The sequence below is a fragment of the Protopterus annectens genome, chromosome 6.part0 (genome assembly GCF_019279795.1).
Source record: "Protopterus annectens isolate FY-2018-M chromosome 6.part0, PAN1.0, whole genome shotgun sequence".
NCBI lineage: Eukaryota > Metazoa > Chordata > Ceratodontiformes > Protopteridae > Protopterus > Protopterus annectens.
The window spans coordinates 1911479759-1911494076 of NC_056737.1; the positions used below are offsets into that span (position 1 = coordinate 1911479759).

General features: G+C 41.0%; 1 protein-coding gene across 1 annotated transcript in view; it reads right to left on the reverse strand.

Annotated features, from left to right (window-relative positions):
- SLC23A3 (solute carrier family 23 member 3) overlaps positions 1-14318 on the reverse strand; it is a 1305121-nt gene that overhangs the window by 810155 nt on the left and 480648 nt on the right. Inside the window, exons 3-4 of the mRNA XM_044073709.1 lie at positions 11944-12038; positions 11202-11278 (exon numbers count right to left, since the gene is read on the reverse strand). Of these exons, the coding sequence (XP_043929644.1) occupies positions 11202-11278; positions 11944-12038 (172 nt within the window). The remainder of the gene's footprint in view (positions 1-11201; positions 11279-11943; positions 12039-14318) is intronic.

Below are 14318 nucleotides of genomic sequence, written 5' to 3' on the forward strand. Positions count from 1 at the left end.
AGGGCATTTATAAGCCTAGCCAGAGTGTGTCATCTTTTGCCATCCCATTGATTAATTAACTGAGCCTCTGTCAAGAAGTGCCAATGAAGTGATCCTGGGGTGTATTTTCTGTTACCCATCCACTCGTCAAGGTTTCTCTTGAAGAGTGTTAGTGAGGGGCTCTGCCTAATGTAGTTAGGAATTTTGTTCCAAACATGGGGAGTCTCTGAGACAGGAATCTATCCCTCCAGCATGTTCTATTCATTTTTGTGGCGAGATTTAGCTCACTAGAGCAAGTGGCTTGCAGTGACTTGGATTTCTTTAGGTGGAGCATGTCCATCAATTTGGACATGGCTTTGTAAGTCAGGCAGAGATCACCTCTAAGTAAGCAATATGCCACTGAGTACAGCCAGAGTTGCTTCCAGTCGGGCTGCATAGGACATATGTTTGAGGCCAGTAATCCTCTTGGCGAGGTACTTTTGTGGTCTTTCCAGCTGTTGGAAGTGTCTTGTGAGGTACATCCCAAATGGGGCATTGTATTCTTTGATGGGTCTGATAAGTGACGAGTAGAGGGGCACTATATCCTCTTTATTTCTAGTATCTACCTGTGTCCCCAGATCTCTTATTACCTCTTCTTTATTAAGGGTTCTGCCACCTATGTGGTAATTCATGGGTGTTTTGTTTTTTCAAAATGGGATGACTATGCATTTTTTGGCATTTAGCTTGAGACCATGACTTTGACACCAGGTGTCCGTCTCAGTAAGGCCCTTTTGGAGAATGTCCTTGTCAGTCGGAGAGTCCATTATGGCTCCCAGTTTGCAGTCATTGGCGAACTTGGTTAGCCATAGTCCTCCTGTGTTTGCGTGTACTTCTGAAAAGTATATGCCGAACAGTAGGGGTTCCAGGACCGAGCCTTGTGGGACACCCCTTGTGACTGGTTTAGAGTCGGATCTGGAGCTCGCTATTCTTACTGTGTGAGTTCTGTCTGTAAGCTAGTTGGCAACCCATCTCGTGACGTAGGGGTTTATGTTCAAGCTGGTGAGTTTTTCTATAATTCCCGAGTGGGGAATGGTGTCAGAAGCCTTGGCGAGGTCAAGGTAGGCTGTGTGAACCACCTTCCCCTCATCTATGGCCTTGGTGACTGTCTCGAAGAAGTCAACCAGGTTTAGTAGGCATGATCTGCCCTTAACAAAGCCGAACTGGGTCGGGTCAAGTGTTTGGAGGTTCCCAGTGTCTTTGTTAATGAGTTCCATGATGATGTGCTCCATAGCCTTGCAGACCAGTCTAATCAGGCTTATGGGTCAATAGTTACCAGGGTCAGTTGTGGCCCCTCCTTTGTGAAGTGGAATACCCATTGCTGTGTGCCATTCTATGGGCATGTAGCCTGTGGAGAGGCTGAGGTTGAACAGTGTGTTTAGGTGGGGGGTTAGTTTGTTCTGTAGTTCATGCAAGACGCAGCCTGGGACACCATTTGGCCCCATGGATTCTGTGCTTTTGGCTTTTGAAAGGGCTGTTTTCACCTGTGCGTCTATGATTTCCGGGACACTACACTATTCCGGTATTGTTGTGGGCCCTTTTGGGAGTGAGAAGGGGGTGAAGTTTGCACTGAATCTATGTACCAGGATGTTGGCAATATCAGTAGGTTCAGTATATTTTGTGCTAAAGTTTTTCACTGTGGTTTCCTTGGTTGGGGGTGGTGGTGTGGTGTGGACATCCAGAGTGATTAGTTTATGGTCTGATCTAACCAGTGATGGGTTGACCTCCAGTGCGGAACACCTGTCGCCCATGTTGGTGATGACCAGGTCCAATATGTTTTCACCTCTGGTAGGAGAGTTTACCATCTGATCCAGGGCATTTGAGCTGATAAATTCCAGGAAGCGCTGGACCTGGGAGTTTGTACTTGAGTAGTTTTCCCAGTTAACGGTAGGGTAATTGAAATTGCCTAATATCAGGGTGTTTGGTAGGACCTTCATGATTTCCAGTGTCTCCAGAAAGGCAGAGTGGTGGTCCTGGGTCATGGAGGGTGATCTGTAGCAGGCCACAATTTGCATTGCAGATTTGCCCGATGTTAGTTGCACATGGATGATCTCAGAGGTATCATACTGCGCCGCCAACCTGGAGGTGTAGATATCCTTGATGAATATGGATACACCCCCTCCTTTTGTGTTTCGGTCCATGTTCTGTGGCCGAAATATGTGGTATGAGTTGTGCTGGGGTGTTCTGTGGAGCCTTGAACCAGGTTTCAGTTACTGCACAGATGTCGGCATTCTCCATACTGAAGAGTGCTTTGAACGGATCTACCTTAGTAGATCGACATGTTAAATAAGCGAAAACGAATTCACCGACGCCAGAACATCGCAAATCACTTCACCGATGCCAGAAGATCGACAGTGCACAAACACGACATCGCATACACCTGACACATCATACCAACAAACAAAACAAATCCCCTATCCAAAACCCACACACACAAAACACATGCACACCAAAATCCTTACAAACAAACACTAACCCATACATACACAACTATCTACAACCCTAACCCAAACCCTTACCCTAAGGTCCGTCACTATCGCACACTCACCTAACCCGCGCCCTAACCCTAACTCACTTATCCCACCCCTACCCCTACAGACCACCAACATCGCACACTTACCTTTCTCGCACCCTTACCTAACCCGCGCCCTAACCCTAACTCACTTATCCCACCCCTACCCCTACAGACCACCAACATCGCACACTTACCTTACTCGTACCCTTACCTAACCCGTGCCCTAACCCTAACTCACTTATCCCACCCCTACCCCTACACACCGCCAACATCGCACACTTACCTTACTCGCACCCTATCGTCCGTCACTACCGCATACTTACACATCCTTTCCCCATCGCAGTGTTCTCAGCGTCGGTGTCTTCCTCCGTCGGTCTTCTGCCTTGTCGATCTTCTGGCATCGGGGAAGTGACTTGTGATGTTCTGGCGTCGATGAATTAGTTGTCGCTTATTTAACATGTCGATCTACTAAGGTAGATCCCTTTGAACTCATGCATTTTAAGATTTAAACTCCTGGCGTTGAGTAGCATAACCCTCATATTTTTATTTGTGCTGTTTACGGAGGTGGGTTTGACTTTTGAGCCTTGCCTAAAAAAGGCACTATGGGGGCAGCAAGAGCCTTGGCCAGTATTCGAAAGCCTAGGGGTGACAGGTGCAAGCCGTCTCTTGAGAAGAATCAAGGCTTTTCGAGCATGTCGTCCCAGGCTGACAGACACTGGATCCCCTTTGAATGACACCAGAAGCTTAGCCAATTGTTGAAATTGACCATTTTTCTTTATACTGTGGTATCATTCTTGGTGAGGGCAGGATGCTACTCATGGTCAGGGCCATACTCGCCTGGGCTACATGATCAGAGAGCCCTTCCATGTCTCTTTTCATGTAGTCCAGGGAGGTACATCTCAGGTCATTCACACCAACATGAACAATGACAGAGTCATATTTGTGCTTGTTCTAGAGTGACCTGAGTGCTTGTGTTATGTGGTGGATTCTGGCTCCCGAAAAGCAGCTAACAGTAACCTTCTCCTTGTCCAGCCTAGTGAGTGGGACGTCAGTGTGCCTGACTATAGAGTCACCTATTACTAGTGTGTTAGGTATGTTATTTCACCATAAGGGCTGTGATTGTGCGGCACACTGATTTTGTGTTTTATGTGTTGTCTGGTTTGTGATGGGAGGTGCAGGTTTTTTGGGTGTCTGCTTTGGAGGTCTCTGATGCATTTTCAGGTTTTTATTTAGAGCCTCTGAGTATGATTTTGTGTATTTATGTGTATTTTTTGCCAGTGCTGATTTAGTATGTCTATGTGAGGCTGGAGGTGTGGTGCAAGTGTTAACCTTCTCCTCATTACTACCTGCTCCAGTCTTGGGTAGAGAGAGCTTAGCCTCCAATTTAGCTATATAATTGCATCTCTTGCATATGTTAATGTTTTGTGGTAGGAGGAGAGGGTTGTCTATGTATATGAGGCACTTGTAACATTGCCTCAGGATACACGGTTCACCAGCTCTACTGGAAAGAGAAAATCATTTCATATCACTCTGATGAAAATTAAAGAAGCCAGATGGCCTTCAAAGATAGTTTCAGCCAGAATACTATCAAATCAATAAGATCAACACTACAGTAGTGTGGTAAATTAAAATAAAATGGAAACATTCTTCCAGCTTTGCAGAAAGACAGACTGGATTTGGAAGAGAAGAGATAATCACCACTTATCTTTCATTTCTCAGCAGTTCATATTCTAGATTTACGTAATCAGTTAGCAGTACTTTAAGCATAACAATGCTGGCACACAAATAGAAACTGGACTCACACATATTGTAAAACATTATACATGCTGTGAAGTATCCCAAAAGTTAAAATCTTTACACTGGATCACAACAATCAGGTCAGATTATATGCTGCCTCATTCCTGATATCAGATTTAGAAAATAGATGCTTTCACTTTTTCATGGCGTCATACTTTAATGTATACTTTCTTTCCATTGCCTGTGATTCAGGTGGTACTGCTGAAAGCAAAACAAGCATAGACCTTTATGATGAAACGTTGGCATTATCTTGAAATTAACCATCAAATGTAGTCTATCTAAAATACCATTTTAATGAAGTTACTTTTGTTACTTTTACCTCTGGTAGAAATTTCAGTTACAAGCTCTCATATGTAAACACCTGACTTTCTATATTGAAATGAAAAGGTGGCATTAAAGACAAACCCAACGTTCTTGTCAAAGGCTGTATCAGTAGTGAATTTGAGTCCGTCTATACAACTGCTAGATTTTTATCTAGCTACCAGATTGAAGGTGAAAAGCTCGACCATAAGCTGGATATGCTCCGGCAGCAACTATTATACTAACTTAACTACTGAATTCAGAAAAAAAAATCAGCATTTGCCTCTTTCAAGTAAAGGAAAGAAGACCTTCTGGTTATAAACAAACCTTGTCTAAATGGCTGACCTACTGTATGATCTTTTGCTTTGGAAAGGGTAGTACATCTCTGTGGAGCACAACAAGAACACATTCGGTTAGTAAAATAAAGATGTGAAGACAAAATGGCCAAAAATCTGTACTTAAATATACAAAATCTGGGATTGCCATTTTTCAGATCTCAAAGTTAGTAAGCCTCTGCAAAAAAAAAACAGGTTTGAAGTAGAAAAGCTATGTTTGATATTCGCTCTTCTGCATTTTCATTCTTTGTTTCAGTATCTTGGGAATTAGGAAAGCAATTTTTGAGATTTCAGTAAGGAGCCACATATTGGCTTGTCTGTGTTACTGGGGATTGTGTAAATGTTCAACTCCCATGGATCTGATAACATTGTTTTGATATTTACCTAGATGCTGTGATTTTTTTGTTACAGTAAACTGCCCTGCAGATGATATCACAACTTTGTATAATATATTTAAATAGTAACAGCTTGAGGAAAGCTCACTGTAACAGTGACATTACTTTTCACCCCATGGATATTGTATACAATGCCATAATAACTGCTTTATTATGGTGTTAATACATTTACTTTATCAGTAATTATGATAAGTTTTAATGTAAAGGACATTAACCTATTACAATTACACTTCTCTGTGATGGTCAGAAGGGACTTGTAGAACAGAAGAAAGCAATTAGTGATTCTAGTACAAACCAAGGTTCAGTGGAATAATGTTGTGAGATCATTGTAGGCCTTCATAGAGACAAGGGCATATATGATGAGACCTGTGCAAGGAAAAGAGCACATAAGGTGGGTAAATCTGAATGTTAAGATTTACTGTTATAGTGACCTCTCCTTGATGATCTACTGTTACGGCAGATCTTATACATCCTGCCCATCTGTTCTGATTAATGGGTCTTCAGATCTGAGCCAGCAAAAGTAGTGCTCTGGCCTTGAGCTCCTCTAAATTTCTGCCTCCCATAATGCATCTGTAGTTGTACCTCTCTCAAATGTTGTTTGCTGCCTCAGTATTTGTACGTGATCCTGTCTAGCTGCAAGCTAACTGCTCCTCTTCAGATTTTTTTCTCATATTTACACTGCAAGATCTGCTGCATATTGTAAATGACTAATTTAATAGATAATGAGTACTTGTTTTTTTGTCTCTATAGGCTCCTCTAAATTTTATTTTTCTTTTTCCTTTCTGTATCACACTGATCTCCTACTGCAATCATATCTGTATTAAAAAAAGATTATTATTCTGCTTGTCTGTATTTATGTATATCTAGACAGATGTGTGTAGATAGTTTGGGCAGTGAATTTCTCTCTGTAGCTAATGTTGATTTTGAGAGTTACTCATATTTCCTTTCTTGTAGGTGTATACATGGAGAAGGTATCTACCGCCCCCCAAAAACACCCATGACCTATGCATTTTCTATCATGTGGTGGATCATTTAACTGTGGATTGTACCATCTGCCAGGTCTTTGCCTTGAGAGCCTTCCTGTACCGAAGAAATAAACCTGTACTTAAAAGGCTTCTGCCTCCTGAATCTGAGGCTGATAAGCCTAAGAAGTTGGGAGAAAAGGTTAGATCCAGGGATAAGACAGATGATTTGAAAAAGAGAGAAATTGCCAAAGTGGCTGTCTAGACAGTGTTTCTGTCCCATCATATCTTTGACAGCTACTGTTAAATTGGCACCAGAAGCTTCAGAGTCCATAGTTATATTGACAGATTTCTGAAGAGAATCACAAGTGAAACCTCCTCTGAGCAGGAATTGATTTCTGTTCCTTCCAGACCTCCTTATTTGACTTCCTTCAAACCCTTTTGATCCTTCAAGATTGCTTTGGATGTTGAGCTGGAAAGTATGACGAGGATGTTTCTGAAGGCAGCAATTGACATAGGCATCCTTTCATCCCCTCCATGCTACAGGCGGTGTGGGTAGGCCCTTCTCCAGTTTTTGCTTCTTCATGTCTCAGTGCTGGTGGTCCTGGAGCTGACACCAACATGGATCCCATTCCCTCAGCACCCTCAGGTGCTCCCACTGTGGTTGCTGAGGCTGTGCATCTGAGACAATTGATTCAGGCCGAGTCAGAGCTGAGTGGGTCTTGACCCTGACAGCTTGACACTGGGTCCTTGGAACTGTCAACACTGTCAGGTATGGGGAATTTCCATCTTGATGCTCTCCAACCTTTTATATAGGAAAGTGGTTTTGGCACTGGATTGGGGGTCCTTGGATCCAATAGGTAATGGACTGGCTTTTCAGGGGATGGGAAGCTGGATTGTTTCTTCTCAGGTAATGAATGTACACATTCCCACACTGTTGGATCCACCTCTAGATAGTCTCTCTCTGCTGTGTCTTGGCCTCTTCTTCCATCCACAGATCAGAGCCAAGAGTCTGGGTTCAAAACTTGTGCTTCAATGCAGATTCATTCTTATGAGGACTTAGACTCACCACAGTGCCAAAAAAGAGGACGTTTAAAAGGAGGCATACTGACTCCCTTTGGAGTCTGTCACCCTGGACATAGACTCAGATAATCAAGGGGCTTACCCACAATCCCCTATGGAAAATATCACCTTTGGTGAAATACTTAGGTTAATGCACCAGAGGGGAAATTGGCCTCTAGACTTCCCCACTCAAGATGAAGAGGTCCTGACTGAGGCTTATGACTCATCACCCTTTATGTCTTGGATGGTTCCTGTGGCAGATTGCCTAATTGACCTGTCTGTCAGGAGGTCTAGGCAACAGTCTGACACTTGCAAGTCTATTCCCATGAAACTAGACAAACATTTGAGAGACCCCCCCCCCCAGAACAGCAAAAGTTTCTCTCACTGATTCTGTTATTATGATAGCTGCAATGTAAAGAGAGCTTACTGAAGAAACAACTTCTGTCTATCTGCTCAACAGAGAGTCACAGGCAATGGCCAGGTTGGGACATATGCTTTGGATACATTCAGTAACAGAGCCATGAATTACACCACTCATATGAATCATTTTCAAAGGGACTTGGTGAAACAAGTGCTGTCATCAATGAAAGCTACCTTACACAAGATTCAAGGAAAGAATTAGAGGCCACCTTAAATATATTTAATATATTGACCCTTGTCATGCAGCTGATGCATAGACGGAGTGGCTTCTGTGGATGGAGCAGGCATTACTATGAGACTTCTTACCTGGCTTTGCCTATGTGATTTTACAAACTATTTCAGTGTGTTGCACAAAATGGGTCCTCCTTTTTTTGGTCCTGCAGTGAATGAAGTGTGAGCAAGATGGTAAGACACTTGTTAAAATCAGAATCAGATTTGAGAACCTCCAGTGATCATACAGTAAGAACCAAAAGGGGTCCAAATTATTATAGTTCTGAAAGTCCAGGCATCAGCGCTTTGATACCACTTTAAAAGGAGGATGTCAAGCCAGAGGCAGCCCCTTCAATGGATGGAGACCCAAAGGAAGAGGAGGTCTGCAGAATCAGTGATATCATGGGCCATTCTCTGATAGGCAACTGAGTCATCCTTGAAGGGCTGCCAGACTGCCCCTCTGGAGGAAGTCAGAGGTTATTTATTCCCATAATCACCCATGTGGATGGCCGTCAGACAGAATGTCAGGGTACAGGGACAATATCCAAAGCCTATTCAATACCCCTTTCCTGGTGCCCACCTCAAACACCAGTGCTGCTTCCAGGTGTAACACCTCATCAGCAAAAAGTGACCACTAGGGAAATTTTCTCCCAGCTTTCAAAAAGAACCATCTAGTAGGTCCCACCAGTCCAAACAGGGTCATGATATCACTCAAGATTTCTTTTTAGTTCTGAAGAAAAGCAAGGACTTCATGACAATTCTAGATCTAAGTCACCTAAGCAAATATGTCAAAAAGACCCAGTTTAAGATTGTCTCAATGCAGTCGATACTTCCATGTCTTCAGGTCGATGACTGGATTTACACTATTAATCTCCAGGACACCTATTTCCTCATCAACATTACCCAGGGTTCCATGAGAAACCTTTGCTTCTGCCTAGGAGTCAGTCACTTTCAGTTCATTGCCTTGCTCTTTGATCTCACCACAGCCCCTGGCTACTTGCTAAATGCATGGCACTACTAGCAGCTCATCTGAGACTGAGACTGAATGGTATCTGGGTGTTTCCATATTTGGACAATTGGTTGCTAGTTTCCACAACTAAAGAATCACTGGTAAAAGCCAAGGACTTCTTTTTCCAGCTCTGTCTGTCCTTGGGCATATTCTGCAAGACTCAAATAATGCAGATCATTGGATGCTATCTAGGTACTGTGAACTCTACATTTTCCCTTTCACAGGACAGAATTCATGTTGTATACAGTTCAATTCAAAATCTTCTTATTCTTTGCCGGTGTCCTGTAGTATATATTGATGTCACATGCTGGGGCCAAAGACTTCCTCAGTTTCCATGGTTCAATTCACATGATATAATGTGAGGGTTCTGCAGCAGTTGCTCAATGCTCAGTGGTTAAAGGCTCATGGACTCCCTCACCACTTCAGTCATAATTATGCATGGTTGTAGGGAACAATCAACATGGTGGCACACTTCCATATATGTTCTTTCATGCGTACACTTTCTGTCACCACTCATGCAGTGTTAGTTACCATGGATGCCAGTAGTGCACATTTGGTGTTTTTTTTTCACTTTTCTCTGTTGTAGTGTGACCAAGGAGTTGGCATATGTAACTTGGGGGTATGGGGGACAAGCCCCCATATGGGGGTGGAAGGAGACTTACCCCCCCCCCGTACAAAATGATTTTTGTGTATGTTTTTTATGTTTTCGAGTTACATTATTTGGTACTGAAAATTCAGAAAAGTGTAACCTATTCTTTTGTAACTCAGCCAAATATGGTAAAACACACATGTACTTTATGGTTATTATTTGCATACATCAGTATTTTATTTCCTATTTTTCTTCACTTTCTGTTTCTTCTTTCATGGAATTAAGACAGTTCTGTTCACAATGCTGTCTTCACATGATTCTTTTGGAGGAAAAAAAAATCATAGTGTTCTCTTGAGTGGTAAAGTCACATTGTCAGTTATAATATAGACAATAACAGCAGGCCAAAAACTCGTTACACAGGTTACAACTGGACAGCTTCTGTGCATTTCACATTTTACAGTGAGGTAACTCAAACAACCAGCACTTTTAGCAAATTTTAGCTGAGGCATGAATCCACACACTATAGGATTTCATTGAGAAATCAGCTGCTGCAAGGTGACTGACAGTGTCATGTTAAGGGGAAGGTGGAAGTTGTGGAACAGAAGAATGGGGTTAGACAGGTCCATTGAAAATGTGTAAAATTTTGTCTAGTCAGTGAAAAATGTATTTTGCGGATGATAGTTAAAAGTGGGAAATTATGTTTTGTGTTGACAAGATAAAAAAAAAATAGAGAAAAAGTGAGTCTGCCTAACATTTGAATTTAAAAAACAAAACAGAGCAAAGCAAAAAAAAAAAAACAGGCACAGTGCATAAAGTTAAGGTAGGTAGATAAGGATGGCTAAGAGCAGTTTAGTACAGTGTAAAATTCAAGGAGTATGAACATGAGGACCAGATTTGGCTAGGATACATTTGTGGGAAGAAAAGTAACACGTCACAGTTTCAGTGATGGTGATAATCTTTGCTCTGTTTCCTGGTAGGCAGGGGAGAAAAACTTTGTGTGCGCCTGTACATTTCAGTATGCCTGGGAATCTGATACTTTGTTGAATTAAATGTGTGGCAAAAAATGTAAAATGCAGTAAGGACATACAACTTTTGATTGTTTGTGGAGTAGGAATATTTAGTCTGGGCAGCCAGAAATTCTACATATTTAGACAATAATCATGAAGTCATTAATATTCAAGGAAAGTACATGTTAAAATGTGGATAAAAATCTTAACTCCTTGTACTCAACAGATGTAGCAGTCTTTATTAAAGGAATTCATTCTAGGCTACAGTAGAACCCATGATCTTCAAGCTAAAGTCCATCTCCAGCTACCAGTGCTAGATGAATGCAGAAAATCCATTTCATATAATTTTGGGACAGAGATGATTCCAAGGTTAAATGCTGTACATGCAACTGCACTCTGGCTTGTCCAGTTGTGATTCAAGAATTGCTGGGTAGCTGCCTTACATTACATGAAGATATGTAGCCATTAACTGTGTGTAACAGTTGATTACGTTAGTATTCAAAATACATTTTAAAAGATTTTGGGCTCGTGTGACCCTTTGTTCATTCAGAGAATAGCCCATTCACCATGTTAAGACAAGCCTACCTCTTTGATTGGCTGTATCCACTTTCCATCTGTCATGTTGATTTGGCTCATGTGCACTTGAGGCATCACACTGGTACCTGTACCACATCAGTCAGATAAAGAATCCAGTTAGAATATTTGAGTTGCAATCAGTCATCATTTCCTAATCTCCGATTAAATGTCAATTATAAATCAGATCCATGATAACACAGCTCAACACAATATAACTTTTAGAAAGAAGAATTATTAGTAAATCAATTTACTCAATCCTTCAGTCCAAAGTGAGTGTCATAACATTACCTGAGAACTGTAATAAGTGCTGGCTAGCTCTAGCTTATGAAGAACTGCCATTTGGACTGCAGGGCTACACTTAATATAGCACACCTGAGGATTTATTTTCCCAATGTTTTGTTCTCCTTTTGCCCCTCATTTTTGATTAGATAATTGTTGCACCATTAGACAGTAACTTTAAATTAGATATACTCGAACCCAAAGCTATAATTCAAAATCTTTGATTCTGCTATAGACAGTACTTCTCAGAACATGGGCTTATAAACTATTTTGACGTGCTAGCCTTATATCACAGGAAGACAGAGAAGCTGCTGTCATCTTGTGATGCAAAGCAGTTGGAAGTTTCTTTTCTACAGGTTTAGAAACAGGAAAAATATTGTGCAAGAAACTCACTGTCTATACACAAAGCTAGTAATAATGGCATAATACTAATACCAGTCTAATAATAAGCATAACATTGAATGACATTTACCATTGTCAGTTTCTAGCAAGCTGTCATAAGAGTTTGAAATGAGAAGTACTGCAGGCATCAGGAATTCAAATGAAGCAGCTTGCACCAAAGGCAATCTGTATATAAATAAAGAAAGAATGTGATGCTTGTAATGCAGTTTTGGAATAAGCTGAATCAGCTGACATGTAACATCAGTATCACAAAAAATGTAGCATGTATTTTATATATTCATTTGTATGTAGTAATCATATTACAAGTTATTACAGTTCAGAAATATAGCACAGAGCACCATATAATGTACATACAAATGACTTTAAAGAACATTTTAGCTTAAGCAGCTTGTCGAATGTTTATTTATTTGACATTTGTTAACCAGGTAAGTCTGACTGGGCAAATGGCACCTTTTCAGATGATATCAAAACAAAGCATACATAGTACAAAATACAAAAAATATGAGAGAAAGCATATAAAAATAACATAATTCTAAATAATGTACAATATATACAGCACAGTAGAGTGTGGTCAGATTTGAACATAAAAAATAATAAAGATAATTATAAATATCATAAGAGGTCACATGCTAATGGAAGCTATAGGAGAAGCAGAAATATTTAAAGGCATTAGTATATACAGGGATAAAGACTCATGTGAAAGGCCAATAACCATACAGTAGTTCATGGAAGCTGAGAGAATAAAACCAACAGGTAGGATAGTATAATGAAGCACAGAAACTATTAGCAAAGTATAAAGGAAGAAGCAGAGAGAAGTAGGAGAAATAGGCAGCAGAACTGTAAGGAGGGAAAGATATAAAAGTGGAAGTAAATTGCAGAAGAATAAAACTTTTGTTAATTAGGGTGATTACATAGGCAGGACCAGGAATTATAGAGGCATTCCTGATCTCTGACACTTAAAGGTAGTTTATTCCAGGCATTAGTAACAGAGTAACTGTAAAGGAGTTTACCAATATTTTTATTAGGCTTATAGACTTGCAGCAGGTGCTGTTGAGAGCTACAGAGAGCACGGTTAGGAGTGTAAGGTTGGATGAGAGTAGAGAGAGGGGCATAAGGAGGGTTCGTGTAGGATAGAGTGTGCCATGAGAAGCTGGGGTAATAGAATTTGGTGATGAAATTCCAGCCAGTGTAGTCTTTTTAGAGCAATGCAGTCATGGGTATGATATGGCTGGTTGAAGGCAAATCTAGCAATTTTATTACAGGTGAGTTCAAATTTGGACAGAAGATTGGATTGGAGATTAGTAAGTATAGGTGCAGCATAGAGAAGTGTGGGAAGTGGAAAAGCTTGTGCAAGGAACACTCTTGAAGCATTTGTGAGGAATTTTTTATGCATCTATAGTAGGCCCAGCTTTTGATGTGGCTTTTTAATGCATTGATGAGTGCGCCAATTGAACTTTAGTTGGTTGTCAATAAGAACCCCTAGAAGTTTAGTGTGAGATTCAGTGGAGATGGTTGTGTTGTTGAGGGAGGAGACAGTAAAAGTGGCTTTGTGATGTTGGAAAGTTGTAGGGAGGAACAGGAGAAGTTTGGTTTTCTTTGGATTAAGTAACAGTTGGTTGGAAGTAAGCCATCTTTTGACTGTGTGAAGGGACTCTTAGGTAAAGGTATGGAGATGAGTGATGTCAGAGCAGGAGATGATTGTAGAGTCATCAGCATATTGGACAACTGTAGACAGTGGGCAAGAAGAGTAGAGGTCATTGATAAAGATGTTAAAAAGTAGGGAATCCCAGGATGGAGTCTTGGGGTACCACTGTTTGAATGGGTAGGAAAGGAAAGAAGTTAGATTGCCAGTTTATTGCCTGGAATCTACTGGAAAGGTAGCTTGAGAACCAAGATAGCATAGAGCTGGAGAGGTTTAGTGAGGTTAGTTTGGATAGAAGTACTTTATGGAATACAGTATCGAAGGCTTTAGACAGATCAATAAACAAGCAGGAGACTAACTTATTATTGTCACGAGAATTTGCAATTTTATTTATGAAGGATGTTAGAGCAGTAGGAGTGCTATGTTTTGGGCGAAAACCATGCTGTGTGGGTGTGAGAGGACTTTCTTGTATAAGGTGGTCGAGAAGCTGTTTGTGAATACATTTTTCTAGGATTTTAGACAGGAGAGATAAGATGGCAATTGATCTGAAGTTAGAGGGGTCAGTTGAGTTGTTACCTTTATTTTTTCCATATGTTAGGCACAGTGTTTTCTGTAATGGACCTATTGAGTAATATGGAGATGGGGAAAGTGATAGAGTTGGCAGCAATTTCTAGGAACTGAGGAGGTAGATTATCAACTGATGGAGAGCAAGTTTTAAGTTTACTCAGAAAAGATTTAATATAGACTGTAGGGATGGGTTTAAGAGAACATATGAAAGATGGAGTAGGTGTAGAGGATATGGG